Genomic DNA, 21,661 nt, shown 5'->3' with positions numbered 1-21,661 from the left:
CTCTTCTAACGATCATGGCCAATTATTGTGAAAACCTTTTATGTAAAAAAATGTAGGTCCCGTGCACCGATTACAGAGCCGCTGCACGAGGGCGAAGGGAGAAAGGTGTACGCGCTTCATGTAGCAAGAAGGGGGAGAGCTCTGCTGTAGCGTCGTGTCGTGTCCGCGGCTGCGTGTGTGCGTCAGAGCGAGAGAGAGAGAGAGAGAGAGAGAGAGAGAGAGAGAGAGAGAGAGAGAGAGAGAGAGAGAGAGAGAGCGCGCGCGAGCGAGCGAGCAAGCGAGAGGCAGGGCTGCTGCTGGCTTGCCTTGGCTGTATGTATCAGTCGGGTGGCAACCGTCGTCGGGTTCGTAGCGTGGGTTCGGTTTGCTGTGTGTTTTCTACACGCACTCGAGCCCATTTGCGCATGTAAAAAGGAGGAGAGAAGAAGCGGGTGTACGCGCGTGTGTATACCAGCCCCCTGAGCAATACTGCCGTGCCGGGTGCCTAGTGCTGTGTGATTGTTGTGAAAAGTGTGACAGCCTCCTGTGCGAACGAGCTGCCTGTCATCCGAACTTGGGCTGAATAAGATGTAGAGATTCACTGTAGAGAACACTGAGAAAAGGAACGATAGCGAGAGAAAGAAGAGTGGTCGTCCCGTAAGGAGCGTGCGCGATTGGCAACTCACGCGCACAGGGGGTGGATGGATCTCGGTGTCTAGTATGAACTGGCGCTGCTGCTGACTGAACCCCCAGCAGGAGAGTTTCCCCTGCAGCAGCAGACCAGCAACAACGCTTCGGTCATGGTTGCTAATACTCTGGGTGAGTTATCTCTGTGTGCGTTGTTTACGTTTCGACAATTCGTTCGTTATTTTCGGGTACACGAGCGCGCGACACAAGAATCGATGAAGATCGAGTGCGTACTGTGTCGTGTTTTCGTCCCTGCCGTTTTTCGGCAAACGCGCGTCGAGAACTAATGGGTTTTGCTTGCTTGCCTGGCGGGCACCACCCTCGCTGCTTTGCGCTCGCTGCCTTTCTCGCAGCTTCTATCAATTTTCTGCGAGAGCGTACACGTCAGGTTGATTCTCGCGAGACTAAATTTTCTGACCACAAAGCTGCTAGACAACGACGGCGGGGCACGACATGTGATTCCAAAACGTTGTCGTGACTAATAACCATTACACACTGGAAATCTAGACAAAAGTACGCGGCTGCACGAGTTTCAGCGCGCCAAAAACTGGTTAAACAATCAGCAGACGAATCGTAGGTACGTATCTCAGGGGCGTATCTCTGGTCGAAGAGGAGGGTGGGGAGGCGGGAGGGATATTGAATTTTCGTGGATGAGTTGCGGCGAGGGTGGAGTTAGGTGTCAGGCATGTGCCGCGATGAGTACTGGGCAAATTTGGCGCGATAACAGCGCTGTGCAGGGCTGCTTCGCGATAATCTATCCGCTGAGCCCGTTACGAACTTGCCACACATCGATTGTCCTGACTCGTACACATTGGGGGCGTACGCAGACGCATCTTTACACGCACTTTCCAGATGCATGAACGAGCGCAAAGATGTTCAAGCTGAGTAATCGATGGCATTCGAACGGGTCGTTTAGTGCCAATGGCATGTAGAGAGTGAGGGTTTAACGCGCCGTGTGGCTTTTAATCCTTCCGCTTTGAAAGCTGCTTTTAGTTGTCGCGTGCTCCGTTCTTAATTCAACTCGAGTCTTTTCGAGCATAAAGATAGCGTGAACTTAGCATAAAGATTGGCGAGTTGCGGCGGCTTCTCTATGAGAACTTTGCAACAACGACAGCCGTAGAACTGGAGATGGTCTCGTGCGCGCGCGCGCGCGTGTGTGTGTGCGTGAGAGAGCGAGAGAAAGAAGGGCAATCCGTGGACGATAAAAGCGGGATTTTTTCTTTGGACATGATTTCCAGAGGATCGCGCGGGCGGCGAGAGGGAGACGTTGACCCTGCAGGCTGGTACACGGCTCGGTTCTCCCTGATTCTTCTGTATAGCAACCAGACCAAAGAGGATGGGTGTGTGCGCGAATCGTTGTTGTATGCACTAGCCGTTCGGTCGATCTCGATGCTTGGGCTTTTGTCTTGGGCGCGGACCTCGCGGTAACTGTCGAAGTGTCGATTAATGGACTTTGCTCGGCGAGCTTTTCTGCTTCTCAGCAGTTTGAAAGCTTTTTTGCTGAGTTTCACGAGGTTTTGGTTTGCTCGCCTCCTTTTTTGCCACGTTGTTGGCTCTTGCTGTTCCGGAAATCCGATCAAACTGAATCATGCTTTCCCTGGCATTGCGTCAGGCATCGATAGCTTGCTTTCCGACATTGGAATGTCCATTAGTTAAATACTGTCGGCAGTTGCAGCAGCGAGGACGAATAGAGGAGAAGCAGAAAGCCAGTGGAAATTTGAAGAAGCCTCAACGAGTCGAATCAGACGCACTATGCACTGACGTTTCCAGACGGATGCCGATTTCCGTGAATAAACCGCGATTGCAATAGGCGGCAGCGCTTGGCACGCGCAAGTGTATTAAGCGAAGGTCAAAGCGATAGGCAGAGAATGGCTGCGACTGCTTCGCGTCCTCACTGTCGTCACTGCTTAATCGTCGCTCGTTAATACACATTAGCCGAGCTCGAGATTTCTTTCGGTAGCGTCGGCGAATAACGAGAGGCCGCGCAAGAGCTCGCACCTCGATCGACATTCTTCGTATCGACAAGCGGGATGCTCGCCTTGTATTGTTGCACGACGCAGCGCCGCGTCAGCTTCATTTGCGACCGATTGCGCTTCGCGAGCAATGACAAGCAAGTCTGGTCAAATTTGAGGCTCCTCTATCGATCCTGGCGTCGCCACGGAAGGCCCTGCTGCCCCTCCTCGACTCCTCGATGAGTCACACAAGCAGCCCGTTCTCCAGGAGAATTTCCGGAATGTCGGAGGTGAAAGTGTTGATCAAGCCATTCGCTCATGCAATATTCATAATGTTATGGCTTGTCTATGCGGGAGCATGGCAATTGACGAGCCGTGGAGCCGTCGGAAAACTCGTCGTCGACGTCTTGAGAGAGAGAGAGAGAGAGAGAGAGAGAGAGAGAGAGAGAGAGAGAGAGAGAGAGAGAGAGAGAGAGAGAGAGAGAGAGAGAGAGAGAGACAGACAGAGGGTCAGTCGGACCAACGCGAGTCAAGATTCGTCTGGCTCGGCGGAGCTCCCGAGCACAAACAAGTAGACCTTCTGAAAAGGCTCGCGTACGCGTAGACGCGCAAGTAGCTCGTCATGTCCGGCGGATGCGCCGATTCAGGGATCATGGAATTTTTCGCCTTAATAACTTCCCGCCGTCGTCGTCGCACGGCAAGGGCTACAACTCGCTCTTCATACGTACGCGCGACTGAGCGTGAGAAAAGCTTTGTGCGCGCGCTGCCGCGCTGCTGTGGCGTCGGCACGCCAAAATCCGCCTACGCTACTACGAGCTCGTCGCGGCCAAGACCGAGCAATTTCTCTACTCGGGAGTCGCGCGCGTAATCGATCCTTACGGAAGTGGAACTGCCTAGCATCCAGCGCAGCGACGGAGCATTCGAGGCACGCACGTCCAAGGCGAGAAGAAGAAAAGCATTGTGCTCTAAAATTAGATGCACGTCGAAGCGTCGATCGCGTGCGTGACGACGAGCGGCGGAACGAAGCAAGAGAATGCCCCGGCAAAGCTCGATCGCGACAGCAGGCTCGCGGACGAGTCAGCGAATCTGGCCGTCGATGGGCATAGCGACCGACACGCTGTGCGTGTCTGCGGCGCCCATCCGATTCCTCCGAGCGCCAAATAACGCGTCTCGTTTGTTGCCCCGTAACGCAACTTGTTCGTCAAGTCGCGCTTTCCATCTCCGCCATCTCTGTCCGGAAATAAAATCCGCTCTCATTGGAAGGTGTAAGCGCGGTCAGCTAATTGAGTCCGCACACAGCAATCGTCTCGATCCAAATGTGTTGGCAAACGTTGGGGCGGCTAGTTAGGTAATTTGAGCGCGGCAGCGAGGCGATCCTCCGGTCGAAATATCGATTGTCAGCGAGCCTCCTTTGCCCTCGGCCGCGCACGCAGCCGTGAAAATTGTCGCACGTAAACGCAGCGATGGGCTGCGAAGGGCTGCGAAGGGCTGCGAAGGGCTGCGAAGGGCTGCCGGAGGGGAGTGCTAAACGAAAGGCTCTCGACTGGGGTCGGGGCGTGCGGGAGTGTCTAAACGTTACATCGCTCAGCCGACGACACTCGCGAGCGACGAGCCCTTGACCCACACACTTCCCCATTCCGCGGCTGCCTCGCGCGTCTTTTCGGCCGTGCATGTGCAAGCTCCCCCTCGGCTTGGCCTCGGCATCAAGTGCCTAATGCGCACCGGTCGGTCCGCTTCTTCTCGTCGGCAGCCCGTGACGCCTTTCAGCTCGACCAACCGCGGAGTGGCACTTGCAGCCTGCCCTCCTCGCCGCCTCGCGAACAACGCCAAGAGGGGGAGCGAGCAGGAGGGCGCAGTCGCTCTTGGCTTCTTCGGCCTCTTCCGTCGACCGCAACAAGTTGGTCGTTGGCATTGTTCGCCATCAGTCCGCGATCGGTCCGCGATCGGTCCGCGATCGGTCCGCGATCGGTCCGCGATCGGTGTTCTCCCGAGTTGCGAGGTCGCGGCGCCCAAACCAGGCGACCAAACGAACGGACGGCTCGCTCGGCAGGCCAGCTGGCGCAGCACCTGCTAGCGAAGCGGAGAGAGGCGATCAGCTGCCCGCCAGCCTCGCTAGTCCTTCGCGTACAGCTCGACGCTCGTCGACCGTCCGTTGATTTACCCATTATTCCACTGACACGGATGCAACCTCGAGGCTCTTTCGGTGTGACGCACCGAGCCTCTCCGCCTGTCTGCAAATGGCTTGAACGCGTCAGTGAAACGTAGTTGGCGCGTTGCAGGCTTGCGGCCAGACCGCTGCGCCAAACTTTGAGTAGCTTTTGCTGCAGCTCACGCTAACCGAACGCGTTCTTGTTTGTTGTAGGTTGCAGCCCTGAGTCCGGGGTGCCGGACATGACGGTCATCAGCGACATCGACGAGAGGGGCATCAATCGAAATCTGCAGATCCGCTACGGTCGCGACGAGATTTACGTATCCTTTGTAAAGCACCAATCGACGACGTTAATGGAGTCTGCCTCGGCGAGCCCGGCTGAGTGAACACTGGTGCCAAGATATTTACGGAGCCTACTTAGCCCTTTTCAGCCCTTTAGCCTTAAACGTAACGCGACCTTGTGTCTGACGGTCGAAGCGCTCGAGAAAGAGAGAGGATGTAGTGGGATAGAATGGGATATAGCGGGAGAGAACCGAGTTGGAGAGTACAGCAGTATAATTATAAGTACAATTTATAAGAAGAAGTCTTCGTTGACTTGTCGCAAAACAGGCAAATAGGTAAATAAACAACGACACCGACGAGATGCTGCTGCAGCAGCGCGGTGCGCCTGGGTGTAGTGGTTGCCACGGCGACAGCCTGTGGCAGACGCAATACAGCTGGTATACACACTGCGCGGTGTTCACGGCACTGCAGAGAGAGAGAGAGAGAGAGAGAGAGAGAGAGAGAGAGAGAGAGAGAGAGAGAGAGAGAGAGAGAGAGCACACCTGTATGAGCTCGGCCTCGTGCTATCTTTTCATTAATTCTTCCTCGGCTTGCTCGAGCTGCGACTATTTGGATGTACCTCGATATCCTGTAAAGTCGCTCTTACTTTAACGCTATATTCCATAGTCACTCGTTGGCGTTGATTGGATTCGGGGAAATTGAGTTATTTTTCGCCGCTCCCAGGTCTCCCAGGTCTCCTAGCTGGGATCGTTATATGGGCAGGATATTCAATCGGCGTGCTCTGATTTACTTGTCATTTCGCCTCCTAGTCAATGGAATGTTGTCGCGCTAATGATATTCGTACGATCAGCCTCTACTGCTGTCGGTAATAGGGCGTTCCTTCATCACGAGCGCTGCTCGATAATTCAATTATTGATTTGCACCAACTGCACCGCTCGCCAGCGAAAAGGCCTCAACGTATTGCTGAGTCGATGAAATTGCGAGAAAAGCTTGTTTCCACATCAACCAAGATAGTGTCAACGGTCTCGCGACGTTTTGTCGCTCGCGCCAGTCGCGTGGGAGTCTGAAAGCTCGTTCGAGCGACGCTGCGCCAATGACCGACAACGCCAGTCGCGTGTGCTCGCGTCTGCTCGCCCGCAAACGTTCAAGCCCCGTATATTTGTGCCTTGGAATTGGACGGGGCATTTGCCGCGGGAGAACAAGTCGTTGCAGAGGTGCGCTTGGCGCTCGGCTGCGACGGCTGTGTATCGTCTGTTTTCCAGTGCTTAAATGCGGGCTGACGTTCAACGAATCGATCCAACGTTCTAGAAGCAAGGCCGCGATAGAGCGCACCCAATGATTTGGCAAGTTGCAGGCGCCTCGCTCGTAGCTTCATCCTTCGCGGCCTCTGCACGTGCCGGCCAGCAAAAGCCAGGTGAAAACAGGTGCAGACCAACTGTCACAGCCCGCTCAAGCCCTCGGCAGGCGAGTCCTGATGGATGCCTCGCAAGTTATTTCCTCTCTCCCTACCCTTGCCATTTCTGAAATTATTGATACGATTTCACGAAGGCCAATGGCCGCTCGCTTCGTTCGCATTTCGAGAGATTTTAATTTAGCGCAAGTCATCGCCAATGATCGCTCTGCGCCAATTGTGATCCTGCACATTTCGAGATATTTCAAAACGATGGCGGGCAAATGACTTCAAGGCCAGCGATTTATGACGATCCTTTGGGCGGACAAGATTTTTTAAATGACGGTGTCATTCTTGTTAATGCTACTTGAAAAGTCAAAATCAAAGTTCGATTTTACTCTGCAGGCGTACAGCGAATCAAGTGCCTGTGCCCGAATCAAGAAAATTTCGAAAAAAAATATTAGTATGATTTGAAAGTGAACTATAAAATATAAAATATAAAAGTTGAAAGCGATGCGACTAATGTTGAATAACTGATAGCTCGAAAGGTAACACGCGCAAAATCGTTTTATCATCCAACGGCATTCTCTCCGTTGTTCGATAAGTCTCTGAACTATGTACGCGTAGGTGGCTCGTTGCCCTGGCCCATCGTTTGCACTTGGGCGGGCGCGCTTCCATTGCTGTCGCGGACTCTTGTCGGGCCCCACCCCTTGCTGTACTGCCGTACTGCTGTACTGCTGCACTCTTCGCGCCTCGATATTGCCGAAGGAAATTGATCGTGGAACGTGGAAAGGAACAAAAGAAAAGCCGTTCCGAGTGGCTCGTTCGTGTCTTGCAAACGAACATCAAAGACGGGACTATTTTAATTTCGTGGACGAAGCATTCGATTCTGCATGTGGACTGGAGCGACGCGGGACGGCTCGATTATAATTGGATTGTCGTGCGTGTAGCCCAGCTGTGCAAGTCTACGCGTGATGCAAGTGGTGGCCCAGGGCGGCGCGCGTCCCGTCAGCCCCTGGACTTGCCTGCGTGAGTCATCGCTTACGACCGCTGCTAGCCCCTCCTCGACTTAGGCTGACGTCATGCTCTCGCGCATAGGCGAATCGAAGGAATCGAAGGAATCGAAGGCTCGGGACCGAAGAAATTGTTAATTATTTAAGTCGTTAATTAATGCAATGCAGCGTACGTTCAGCGAATTTATTTTCCTTGACCAGAGACCCGATGAAAAACAGACGTACACGGGATCGATCCTGGTTGCCGTGAACCCGTACAAGGAGGTCGATTTTTACACCCTGGTGAGTATGAACTAAGACCGCTGGACAATCTTTCTCCTCGAAAGTAGCCTTGGATCGGACAGACAGCGGACCAGAGCTCGACATTCGACGAGAGTAGAGTCTGAATTCTGTTTGTTCCTCTGTTTTCTGTCTCTCGGCGGGCATCCGTTGTGCTCCGACGGAAGTGCCGCCGGAGAATAGTAAACACACCGGCACACGTGACGAGCGCCCGATGTCTATATCTTTCTGTTTTTGACTACTGCGCGGCGCGCCCATTACCGTGCTACGGTCGATTACCGTGTTAGAAATTTGCAAATAGTGGGGCAAAGGTGGCAGATTTATGGGAAGGTCTAATCGATGAGCGAGCCGCCGGCTCTGCCACCGCGACGGCTCTATAGGCGATGGAGCCGTGACGAAACACGAATGTGCGCGCAACGAGGGGAGATGATCGGCCGCTCGTGGTCTGCAAAAATACGGCGACGACTCGAACGCATGTCGCGTGCCAGATAGGATATGTAGTCCATCAAAGCCAATTTGCTGCGCGCTCGTGACTGTATTCAACGACAACTGGGCTGCAGCTCACCAATAAGTCCATCCGGCCTGTTTTCACGTCAAGCACGCGCCTTTCTATTTGCAGGGATCAGTGGGCGCGTCAAGCAGCTGCTTCGAGATGCTACGTTCGTGTATTTCGGGCACCGAGTGCCGCGCAACCAAGCACGCGCACTGCGCTTTTATTTCCGCTTTCGTATATTTTCGGACGCACCGGTCCATCGGGTCTCCCGGTTCCGATGTGCGTAGCTTGCTCGCGCGCGCGAGAGGAGGGGAGCCAGCCGACGAGACGACTAGGTCGCGCGGGCCCGCTAGCCGACTGGAATGCGCCGGTGCTTATTCGACCTGGGCAGCCGAGTGCGAGTCGTCTCGATGCTCGAGATGCCCGAGGCCTCGTCGGCGCATCCCTCTCCGTGCAGGGAAGCGGCGGGCTAGTGGCGCGACTCGCGACTCGCGAGCCGCGGGGCGCTGCGCGATGCACACGCCCGGTTATTGATCGGCCGAGAGACGCGGGAGAAAGAGCGCGCAGCCCTGCCGCCAGCCGATTCGGATTCTCTCTCCCTAAAGCCTTTAGCGGCTCTCTTTCCTTGCGACCACTTCGATTGACATCGCGCTCTGCTTTATCGGCGGTAGCAGCTGTTGCTTCGTCTTTGCCCCCCCGCGCGACGATTCGCCCCGTGGCTAGCTTGGCTGGTGGAAGTCAGTGCACTTCCAATTACACGGTTTCTCGAGGACCTCCATAGGTCATTCTTGTTTACTAGCAGGTTCACTAGCCGAAGAAACTAGTCTACTGCTTACCGTCCGATCTCAACGTGATCTCAACGTTACGCTCTTGCCGAATAATTAATCTCTCCCTGTCAGACCAGCTCTCGAGTTGTTTTGCCGGTTGATTGGCAGAAGGGTATAATCCATAATCGAAACGAGCAAAGTCTTGCCCGAGCGAGCGATTCGAGCGGATGGCACGTGCAAACTCGCTTAAAAGGGCGAGCTACTTTGTTAATTCTTGTACGGCTAAGTATATTTGCGCACTGGAGTACGAGGCGCGACTCTGCATCTGCGGCCTGTGGCTTTCTTCGGAACGACCGCGACGATCGTCGAATGAGAACGAGAGCTCGTTGTCGCTCGCTCGCGGTGACGAAACCATGCAGTTTGCTTACGCGGCTCCCTTTCGTGGAAAGCTGGAAGCTGCCGTGTTCTTCGCTTTTTAATCAACTTGTACATGTCGTCTTAATGAATTTGACTTGTACCTTGCTCCCTTCGCATATTTTTAGCAGGAGCGCTTAGCGCGAGCGTGCTCGGCTTTCAGTTTTCAAGAGCTTTCGATAAATAAAGCCACAATAACCCTACCGGTGGCTATCGCTCCCTCCCTCAGTGGCCGTTCAATTCGCCTCTTTCAATTACTCGTGGAGCAAACTGGGCTAAAAGTAAGCCTCTAATTTCTACGCAACACCGGCCACTCAAGTTGCGTTAGTGAAATATCGACGACGGACAAATAAAAGTACAATCTCCTTTGGAAGTGTCCTTTTGTTTACTCTGCGAGTTTCTTGATGAAAATAGCGCGCGTTACTTATACGTAAAACAGCAGTGCTCGAGTTTTGCACCATTTGGCAAAGCGCGAAAAGAAGCAGGCATATAAGAAGCGCCAACGAGATAGAGCCCCGTGAAAATGAGCGCAGTGTGTCGAGTGCGAAAAAAACGGGAGGGAGAGAGAGAGGGAGAGAGCGCGCGCGAGAAGGGGGTGCACCGCGAATGGGGGCAAACGCGGCTGGCTGACGTTAAACTGGGTTGCACTACTTGCGTCCGTTACGCCGAAGCGCAATCCCGTCGTCGTCGGGGGAAAAGCGCACGTCGATTAATCTGCTTGAAAGCCTCGTTGCGATCCGACGAGCGCACATGTAAATTAATTTTTTGGGCTTCCGACGCTCAACGAGCGAGGCTAAGGCGCGTTTGCAATGATGCTTGGGAATGCACGAGGCTGGATATGCTTTACAGGGGCTTATTCACCGAACGGTTCTCGGCTGCAACGGTGGATAGGCCGTTCAACCCGCCGTGCGAAGGCGTCGCTATTCATTAGCAGTGAATTGACCGGCGGCACCTGACCGTGTCTTTTTAGTCGTTTTAGCCTTTTTAGCCTTCTTAGAGCCTTCTTAGCCTTTTTGTAGCTTTTAGCAGCGAGAGCGCGTAACAATAGAAGCCGGCCCCTTTGGACGATCTGCTCCAATTTGGCCAATCGATCGGTGTTGCAGAAACACGTGCAGCGCTATCATGGCCAAAAAATGGGTGCCCTCGAGCCGCACGTGTTCGCCCTGGCCGAGGCGGCCTACCGCTCGCTCAAGGACACCGGTGGCAACCAGTCCTGCGTGATATCGGGCGAGAGCGGCGCCGGCAAAACCGAGACGACTAAATTCATACTGCAGTACTTGTGCTCGGTGACGAGCAACGTCGACACCTGGGTCGAGCAGCAGATCCTCGAGGCCAACACGATACTGGAGGCTTTCGGTGAGTGTCCGGGGGGCCGAGAGTATGATCGCGAGGCCCCGTGGCGTGATGACGTGGTGGCTTGCAGGCAACGCCAAGACGGTGCGCAACGACAACAGCTCGCGCTTCGGCAAGTTCATGCAGGTGTGCTTCGACAGCAAGTGGATGATCAGGGGCTGCATCATTCAGGACTACCTGCTGGAGCAGAGCCGCATCACCTTCCAGAGCGCGGGCGAGCGCAACTACCACGTGTTCTACCAGCTGGTGGAGGGCGCCGGTCGCGACCGGGAGTTCGCCGAGCAGTACCGGCTCAAGCCGGCGAGCTTCTACAAGTACCTTAGCCAGTCGGGCGAGCAGCCGGACAGTCTCGACGACGCCAAGAAGTTGGACGCGCTGCGGCTGGCCTTCAACGTGCTGCAAGTGCCGGCGGACATGTGCGACGGCATCTACCGCGTGATCTCGGCTATCCTCTGGCTCGGCAACCTCAGCTTCCAGGACGTCGACGGCGAGCGCTGCGAGCTGACCGCCGAGGACCGCGCGATCGTCGAGACCGTCGCGCCGCTGCTGGGATTGCAGGCCGAGGACCTCGCCAGGATAGTTCTACAGCGCGAGATCAACGTGCGCGGCAACATCACCGAGATCCCGCTGCGGCTGCAGGAGGCCAAGGAGAACAGACACGCCATGTCCAAGGCCCTCTATTCCAGAACCTTCGCTTGGCTCATCAATCACATCAACAACTGCACCAATCCGGGCCAGGACATCTCCAGGTTCCTCGGTGTCCTCGACATCTTCGGCTTCGAAAACTTCGCCACCAACAGCTTCGAGCAGCTCTGCATCAACTACACCAACGAGAAGCTGCACAAGTTCTTCAACCACTACGTTTTCGCGCTCGAGCAGGAATTGGTGAGCTTTCGCAAGCGCGCATCTGGCAACTGGCAGCACGCACGCTAACCCTCTTTCGTTTCAGTATCGCCAAGAGGAAATTCAGTACTCGCACATCACCTTCACGGACAACACCAGCTGCTTGGAGCTCATCGAGAAGCCTCCGCGCTGCGTTCTCAAGCTCCTTACCGAGCAGTGCCACATGCCCAAAGGCTCGGATCTTGCCTATCTCACCAATTTGCACACGGAATTCGAGAGCCACCCGTGCTACCTCAAGGGCGAGGATCGGCGCAAGTGGGAGAAAGAATTTGGCTTGAAGCATTACGCTGGCTCGGTCACCTACTCCATCGAGGGTTTCGTCGACAAGAATCGTGATGTGCAGCAGGACGTGTTTTTCGACTTCATGACCAGAAGCCAAAATGAGTTTGTCAAAGAGCTCACGGATTTCCAGGTACGTCTCTTTCAAATGCCATCATCGATCGTTCATGTCGTTCATGTCGCCTGCAACTGTCGTTTCATAAATTTTCCAACAGGACCTTCTTGGCTGCACCTACGGCCGAACCTCTAGTAACGCTACCACCCTCTCAAGGGGTACGTCTAAGGGGAAGCCGACTCTCTGCGATACTTTTCGACAGCAACTTCAAGCCTTAGTCGATGTGCTGCAAGGCACGACCCCTTGGTACGCGCGTTGCATAAAGCCAAACATGGACAAGAAAGCTAACCACTATGACGAGAAGTTAGTGCTGGATCAGCTTAGATACCTGGGCATGCTGGACATCATTCGAATCAGAAAAGAGGGTTTCCCGACACACATGACTTTCACTGACTTTTTGTCACGATACCGCTGTTTGGAAAAGAGTAGATTCGCTTTGCCCAAAGACGAAAAAGAGGCCGTTAGAACTTTAATTAAAAATAAGAATGCAATGCCAGCCGAGTGGCAAATTGGCAAAAACAAAGTTTTTCTCAGGAAGACCGTTCATGAGCCTCTCGAAGATGCGAGGAATCAAATTATTAATAGTAAAGCTACGCTTATTCAGAAGACGTGGAGAGGATGTGTAGTCCGTAAAGGTAATATTTGAAAAAAAACAAAAAAAAAGCTTTAAAATATTATTATAAAAATATAGTAGGAGTAGGAGGGAAGATCGAGTTACATTATCAAGTGAATAATTTGCTTTTAGGATACCGGCGACAAAAGGATGCCGCTTTAAAGATACAGCACGCTTATCGCGGCTGGAAATCGCGCATAATATTTTTGAAGAAGCGACGAGCTGCAATAGTCATACAGTCACATTTGCGTGGAGTTTTTGCACGGGAAGTGGCGTCTGCATTAAGGGAATTGAGGCGCGTCGAGGAGGAGATGCGGAAACGCGAAAGGCTTGAAGAAGAAAGACGACTTATGGAAGACAAAAAGGCCCTTGAGGAGAGTCAGAGGTAATTACTATTTTTTACTATCTCACACAATGAATCTAACAATTTTTCTCAAATGGCGTTATTAACTTGTCTTAATATCCATGGCCGGGATAATGTTATAAGAACGTTCGTTTGTATAATTATAGCAATCAATACAATGGTATGGCCGGTATGGAGGCTGGGTAAGTTTGTCAAATTAAGAGTGAAGATTTTCCGATGTGTCTTGTACTTGGCATGTGTTAATCAAATCACGTCCTATCTTATTACTAAAACAATATTATGGAAAAATTTTATTTTAATAATTTGCTTGATACACTTGCTGTTCTTACTCTTATAATTTACAATTTATACTGAACTGTAAATTTTTTTTACTTTTTTAAAACACAATACAAAAAATCAAGACACTTCTTCTTAAAAAACATGTTCCAATTTGATGATTCACTCAATAGTTTGAAACAAACCTTTAGGTTTTTTTGGTTGGATGTATCGAATCTCACTAACACCGTATTGTCGATTGCTATAAAATTATTTGAGATCTTTCAAATGCTGAATTTCTTTGTTTTGCAGAAAAGCGCAAGAGGAGATTGCTGCTCTTTCGCAAATGGCCGAGCAATTTAATTCCAAGATGGCCAATAACAATAACAACAATAGCAATGGTCCAACTGCAGAATCTGTGGATCTTGACAATCTGTTTTCTTTCCTATCCGACGTACAATCTTCAAAGACCAATCAAATTATAGAGGAAATAGATCAACAAATCACCGAATTGGTAGAAAACCTCGATATAGAACTTGAATCAGTGATACAACAGGAGCTTGAGAAAAATAATAAGACCAAAGAGAAACCACTAGAAGAAAAGACTGCAGTCATCGAAGAAAATATTGTTACTGGACAGAAGAAAGGGCCGAGTTTGCCTGAGCCGACTGGGCCACCTCCGCCTCCACCGCCACCACCTCTTCAATTTGCCAATGGAATGACCAACGGAGCAACAATGCCAAAAAAACAAGAGCCAATTTATGAGTCAGTTCGTCTCTGGGATGAAAATGGACCGTCTAGTCCAGTCATAGTAAATGGTAATGGGATTCATACTAATGGCCATCTTCCTGAAGAAGTACATACCATACCATCACCGACAATTGCCAAAGAATCTCAAGAAATCAAAAAGGTAAGCGTGGATTTATCAATAGAGGTTTAGAATAACAATTATTGTCAATAGTTATTTACTCATAAAAACAATTTTAGGTTGCTCCTGTAACACAGCCATCTCAGCTTGAACAGAAGAATATTATCTCTAATAATAATCACAACCAAATGTTAAATTACGTTAATAATCAAACGCATCTACAACAAAATGGCCACAATAACTCGGCACAACAAACGCATATTACACAACAACTACAGCAGCAACAACAACAACAGCAGCAGCAGCAGCAGCAGCAGCAGCAAACATCGCAAAAACAATTGCAGCAGCAACACGCACAAAAACAAATACAACATCAACAACAACAACAACAAATTACACAAAAACAACTACAACACCAAGCACAAAAACAATTGCAACACCAGCAACAATTGTTGAAACAACAATTGCAGCAGCAGCAACATTTGCAACAGCAACAACTGCAAGCAAATCACAAGCAAGAACAAGAGACAACAAAGGATCAGCAACAGCAACAGTCTGTAGAACGTGAACAGAGACGTAAATGTCGCGTAGACCGAAAGCTGCAAGAACTTGAGGAGAGAAAAACTGAAGTTACAGAAGGAGGTGAAAATTATCACGACATTGTTGAATTTGCACAGAATTATTTCAACAGTCACGAGCGCTCACCCGAAGGCACAATAATGGCCACGCTCACGAGGAAATCAAAAGGAAAGAGTTTGGAATGTATTCCAAAGTATGAAATGGTCACATATTACAAAGGAGCAACAATCCCCAATTCACACATTCATCTGTACGATCCGGATAATGTTAACGTAGCATGCACAGTTTTTAGGGTAAGTATTAATCAAATTATTATTATTATTTTATTAATCAAAGTCAAAACACTAAGGATTTGATTCATGAAAATGTGGTATATTTTTCAGGATCTTTGTAAATATCTTCGAGGTGAAATGAAATTGGACCAAGAAATCACAGCTATACAAACTATAACAGGTTTCGGCATAGAGAGAGAGGAGCTGCGTGATGAAATTCTGGTACAATGCATGCGTCAAGCAACCAATAATCCGAATCCCGAATGGGCTGAGCGTGTCTGGCTTCTACTGTGTTTGGCAATCGTAGCTTTTCAGCCTAGCAAATTGCTATACAAGTATTTTGTGTCTTTTCTCAAGAAGAATTTGGCACTCGAAGGGAAATTGCGACAGTATGTGCAATGGTGTCTTGACAATTGTAAAAATACCAAAGTCTCGTGCCGACAATATCCTCCGTCAACCGTTGAGATTGCTGCCATGAGAAGATTAGGAACGATCGTGTGTCGATTTTTCTTCTTGGATGGTAGGACAAAGGCTATCGATGTTCATCCAACTGACACTGCAGCTGATGCGGCTGCTAAGCTGGCTGAAAAATTAGGATTAAGATCTCTCGAGGGATGGGCTATTTATCAAAGTAGACCTGATGGAGAAGAACACGTCAGAGCTCACGATTATTTATACGATGTTATTGCTGCTTGGGAGATGTAAGTTTTTAATTTCGTATTTTCATTCAAAAGCAGAGTAAAATTTTGAAATCAATCTTTTCCGCAGGAAACAATGCAAATTAAATACAACACAATCTGGTTTTACGACAATACGTAGAAACAATCAAACTCTTGGAAGTGGTGACAATCGTTTCATATTTAAGCGAAGACTTTTCCGAAACACACGAGAACTATCTCAAGATCCGGTTGAAGTCAACATGCTCTATGCTCAAGCGGTTTATAATGTTGTTAAGGTAAATTTCTTGCATCGAGCTTGATACATATTTTTCTTCAAACTCTTTAGTTTCAACATTTGTTATTTGTTCAGTGTGACGATTTCCCGATAACCGAGAAGGTAGCGCTACAACTTGCTGGACTGCAGGCTCAAGTGATGTTAGGAGATCCAAAGGATAACGACCGATTAGATTACTACAGCGAAATCGAGACATTTTTACCATACAGAATCAGCCGCGCTCGCGGCGACGATGTTTGGGTGCCAATACTTGCCCAAGCACATCGACAATATGGCTCTGGTCGCCTCGAACTTACAGCCAAAGTGCTCTACTTGTCTTGCGTCATGCAATATCCCCTTTATGGAACAACTATGTACAACGTCACGTACCGCGGTTACTGGTCATATGGTAATCAGCTGATTCTAGGAGTGAACTGCGAGGGTCTCATGTTGATCAAACCTGATGATAAGTTTATACTTTCCGAGTATCGATACCAAGACGTGGAAAGTATTATGTTGGACCCGAGTGATTCATTCATAACAATTTCATTACTAAGAGGAGGAGGAGGAGGAGGATCAGAAAGTACACACAAGTGTTTCGTTTTTGAGACGTCGCAGAAAAACGAAATAGGCAGTTTGATTGCCAGTTACTGTCCAGCTCTCGCAGGCTGGATAACAGATAATGAAGGGCCAACTAAGAAACTGAAAAACATAACTAATGAAGATAGATTAAGGCTTTACCATTACTTGATCAATTGTCGAAGGACTTTGGTCGATTCGGATGCTTTGAGAAAGCCACAAGACACTGGTGCTGGATTCTTTAGGAATACACTGAGAAGACTGTCGAAGCACAGAATCGAGAAACTACGACAAGAACACGGAAGTGGAACCGATCAAGGTGAAACTTACAAAGGGTTCCACTACGGTTACTGGGCGTTTAGTAGAATGGCTCTCACTCAGAGTTTGACCAAGTTACCAGAAGCAGAAGAACAGGTGGCCTTGAGTGTCTTCCAATTGATTCTAACGTATGCTGGTTTAGGTCAAAACGGTGAAAATATTCGACGCGCCGAAGACGAGCACGTGAATCTCATCCAATCGATAATGGAACGTTGCATGCGCAAAGAAGTGCTTCTGGGCGAGTTGTATCTCCAGTTGATCAAACAAACAACTGATCATCCAGATCCTAACAGTCGAGTGAATTTAAGGCACTGGGCCTTACTGTCATTAGCTTGTTCGGTCATTTTACCACCGCAGAAAATTGTTAGAAAATATCTCATCACTCATCTGAAGCGATGCGCTAGCGACTTCGTGACAGAAGAAGGTAAGTATGCGAGATTTGCAGAAAAGTGCTTATATAAAACTCAGGGAACATGGAGAAGACAGTGGCCACCTAGCAGAGAAGAAATTATGTGCACTATCAACAGAAGACCACTGTATGCAAGATTTCATTTTATGGACGGTCAGTATCACGCTGTAGAATTCCATCCATCATCGACGGCAAGGGACGTTATGGAATTGATCAAAATCAAAATTGGACTAGGTGAAAGTGCTTTAGGTACGTTGCAACGTGCGAGTCATGTATTATACTTAGTCGAATAGGTTATCTAATTATTTTCTTATTCATGTTTAGGATACGCAATCTACGAAGTGCTTGGCACGTCTGACCGAGCGCTGTTACCTGACGAGAAAATTGCAGAAGTCATGTCTAAATGGGAAAAATATAGAAATTCTAACAATTCAAGTCAAAATACTCAGTCGCGAAAACATGTGCATCACTTCTTTTTGTTCAAGAAACACTTGTTTTTGGATCAATACATGAATCTCGATGATCCTGTTGAGAAAGAGTTACTCTATCATCAGGTTCTTCATGACCTTCGTGCTGACCGTTTTCCAATCACAGAAAAGGAAGCTGTATGTTCGATATTCGCCTTCTTGAAAGACGAAAAATTTTGTGAAAAACTATTGTTGTAATCGATATTTGCTCGATTTCAGATGATGTTATCGGCTTTACAAGCTCAAGTGGAACTTGGAGACTGCGAAGACCACATTACGGTACAGGAGTATCAATCTATCGCCGGTCATTGTCTACCTTCGCGCCTTGTACCAAATCTCTGCTTGGATGGCGTCGTACAACACCACCAATCTTTACGCGGCATGACACCTCCTGAAGCTAAAAAGGCTTTTCTCAATTTGATACAGTCGTGGCCGTTACATAGAGCTACCATTTTTGACGTCATGCAATCCTTTACTTCGAATTGGCCTCGAGTACTTTGGCTCGCCGTTGACCAAAAAGGTTTGCACTTACTTGAACACCGTTCCAGAAATGCATTATGTACTTACGAATACGGGAGCATACTCAGCTATAACCCTGCCATCAACTGCTTAATGATTATTACGGGTACCGATAAGAAACAAAGCAAAGTCATATTGACAACCTCTCAGGTAAAAATAATTTTAGATTATCTTAGATATTTTCAGAACATTTTTGCTGAAAAAAGAAATTCGTAGAAAGAAGACTATTCGTAATATCTTTCTCTTTTCATAGGCTTTTCAGATAGCTAATCTTATTCGCGAGTACATGGAGGTATTGGGTATACCTTTGGAAATTCGCAAGCGAGACTCTGCTTTAGTACAGCAGATGCAGCTTCAACAACAACAGCAACAAGCAAATGGTACGAGTGGTAATCGGAAAACTCGGCCAGCAACAGCGTTGCACAGAGGTGCCCCTGTTATTCATTCGCAAGCTAGTTAAAGATAGTTTTTATCAGTCATCTACTGGAAAAAGTAGAGTTGCTGTGTATATTTAAACTCACAAATAATGGAACATGGTTGTTTCATGTCATCTTCCGATTTGCTATGTATATTTATTATTGTAAAACAAACCTGAAATTTTTAAATAAGTATGATTATCTAACACGTGGTTGGAAATATTATAAATTTAGTTATCAATCAACTTTGTAATCTGTTGTACATTACTTCTTCGATTCATTATCGATGAATATTTTTTATACGGCGGTCGAGGCAGTCATTGTACTATTGAAACTACTTAATTGTTGACTTGTATCTATTTTACTTACACTGTATATTTAATGTGTAATTTTAAATATTACATGGAAAGGTACAGTTTAGTACGCTTTAATGTGTAAGCTTAGAAATTTATATGATAATTAAAACAGAAACGATAATTTATAACTAATTGATCGCTTGTAGAAGGTAATGATTAGATAGTGCAAATTTATTACACTGAATCGTAGAATTACAATAATGCAAAGTACTGCCATGACAAATTGTTTATTGACTTCTGTTGATACAGATCACTTGAAACAATTAAAGAGTTTTCGTACGGATTATTGAATTACAGTAATGAATTCCCATATTCATAGAGTTGGCAATTTATTTGTGTCGTTATATAATATATATACTTGTAACAGTTGTTGCCTTTTGTATGAATATAACCTATACCTTGTCGTTTTTATGAAACGTAAAAACTTGTAAAAACAATAAATTGTACGATGTATGGGAAAGAGGTTCGTGATATCAGCTATATGAGGAGATTATATATATACACACATTCATAATTGTAAAGTTGCTAGGAATAATAAGCAAAGAAGTTATTATGACTGCATTTTCATCTGCGACTTTTAAATTTTATCGATAATTTTAATAATATAAAGCTAATATTGTTTGAGTGAACTTCAATTTTTTTAATTTTATTATCGGATACTAACTAAAATTCAAGTGATTCAACAACTTAATATCTAGCAAAATTAGAATGATTTAGAATTTAATTTTGAAAATTGACAATTGTTCACTATTCGATGCAAATCAGTAAGGTTTATCTACAAATCGAAAAATGCGGCTCCCACTGTGTCTGAAAAAGATGCTATGAAGTGGTATACATCAATTTTTGTGTTGCCTATACAAGAATACGTCTGTGCGATTATGACCGTAAATTAATTAGATATGTAGGCTGTTGGTTATTCAAACAACGTGATCTATCAATTTTCTGAAGATATTTATACAAGACAATTTTGCTTGTGATGTACACTGATATTGTATACTGATTACTAAAACTTGATTTTATGAATATATAAATGATTAGCGATATATATAAAGAAACATAAGCTGCATTTTATATAAGTGTTTCTGCTTGCGATAATATTCATTATTAAAAAAACTAAAGAAATATAATAAAATGTTTAATCTTACGCTATAGCAATGTATTCAAACATAAACTTTGAATGGATTGTTTATAAATAAGATTTCAGCCATCCAGCACGAATACATTTTTATCGCAAACGACGCACAAAAGATGCAAATTATCCAAACTGTACAAAGTTTTTATGGTGATTGCCGATTGAAATTGCATATCAATCATTACATTTTAAGCAATATTCCACTTGGATTGACATTTTCATACATAACGGCCTTGGAAAAAATAAATTCACAATTAGAAACAAGTACTATCCGCATCATATGACTTACAGATTCAATTAACAAAAAAAATTTTATAAACTTCCATCATTAAAATTTTGAACACTTTATACAAAAATCGGTTTCTATCTTTATATCGTTGTTTGAATTTTTACAAACATCAAAGACTTTGTTCATTATATGCGCTGTGCCTCAATTATAATAACGTCCAAATTGATAGGTATGAACACATTTACGGTAATATAAAAATGATTTTATTTGTAATTATTTTCTTTAAATGTAAAATTTTTTCGTTTATTTATACTAGTTGTCAGCATGTAAATATGAGCTATTGACGGTAAAGATAGTTCCGTAAAGTATTTAGCCAAAGTAGAGCAGGCCCATTGAAACTTCGGACCAAGATTCGTTAAATATTTCAAATGCATGATTTGTTTGTATAAAGTTTAATATAATATTAATGCATCAAAACTTTTTTCTTTAGAATGTTAACGCTAACGCCATCAAACCTGACTTGACGACACATTTATTTGGATAAAGAATTTTTAATAGTACTACCTATGTATAAAAAATAGTGGCATTTTCTTGTACTTTTATACAGAACCGATTCATTTCGATTTCTTACTAAAAAGCAATTTGATATTTGAAATATTTATATGAAGATCTACAACAAACCTGCAGTTATAAGAATAATTCTTTGATATTGGAGCTGAATATTTATGAATGCTAAGGCCGACTGTGATCAGCACTGAGGGTGCGTTCAAGTAAACCAAGTCTTCAAGGTAAACATTAAAAAAATGGGTTGAAACAAGTAAGAGTATATCGATGCGAAGTTGAAGAAATTAGAGAAGAAAATCGTCGAGTGCGAAAGTACATAAAGTTATATGTGTGCCTGATATGCAATATTATATATAGGAATGCCGAATGGGTTGTGTAGCTTAATGAAACAATAAAAGCAAATTAATGAATTATTGGTTGACAATGTTATTGAAAAAAATCTATTATAAAAGAGATTGCTCTGTAAATATTATATATTAAGTTTATGGAATAATTAAATGCTCTCAAATGACGGTCAGCGTGAGAGAAATAATGGAGATATATTATTCGGCATCACGAACAGTCAGTGCGACAAAGATGAAGCAGATGAAACGCACAGTTTGCATACATATATGCAAACGAATACAGGCATGATAGAACGCGTCTACGTATTATAGTAAACGTATTAATATACTCGGACTCTGTATTGGCAAAATAATAAAGTCGCATTATATTGAAAAAATCATCATGCGTA

The 21,661-nt window shown here is 46.6% G+C and overlaps 1 protein-coding gene across 2 annotated transcripts; it reads left to right on the top strand.

Annotated features, from left to right (window-relative positions):
* The first annotated feature begins 335 nt into the window (after positions 1-335).
* Positions 336-21,649, top strand: LOC131669096 (myosin-VIIa). Of its 2 annotated transcripts, XM_058943725.1 has the most exons (17): positions 336-798; positions 4,981-5,087; positions 7,672-7,734; positions 10,509-10,761; positions 10,829-11,643; positions 11,708-12,073; positions 12,156-12,690; positions 12,801-13,053; positions 13,179-13,214; positions 13,600-14,197; positions 14,275-15,027; positions 15,118-15,707; positions 15,775-15,961; positions 16,036-17,494; positions 17,570-17,850; positions 17,932-18,381; positions 18,485-21,649. In XM_058943725.1, exons 1-17 carry the CDS (start codon positions 780-782, stop codon positions 18,689-18,691), a joined length of 6,972 nt encoding a protein of 2,323 aa, XP_058799708.1. In that variant the 5' UTR covers positions 336-779; the 3' UTR covers positions 18,692-21,649. The 2 variants fall into 2 exon arrangements, with proteins under 2 accessions (XP_058799708.1, XP_058799709.1); XM_058943726.1 differs by lacking the exon at positions 13,179-13,214.
* The last annotated feature ends 12 nt before the right edge of the window (positions 21,650-21,661 follow it).

Source organism: Phymastichus coffea, unplaced genomic scaffold (genome assembly GCF_024137745.1).
Source record: "Phymastichus coffea isolate CEN01 unplaced genomic scaffold, Cenicafe_Pcof_1.1 PCOF00087, whole genome shotgun sequence".
Classification (NCBI taxonomy): domain Eukaryota; kingdom Metazoa; phylum Arthropoda; class Insecta; order Hymenoptera; family Eulophidae; genus Phymastichus; species Phymastichus coffea.
Note: the sequence above shows the minus strand (reverse complement) of the source record. Positions and strands in the feature narration are given on the sequence as shown.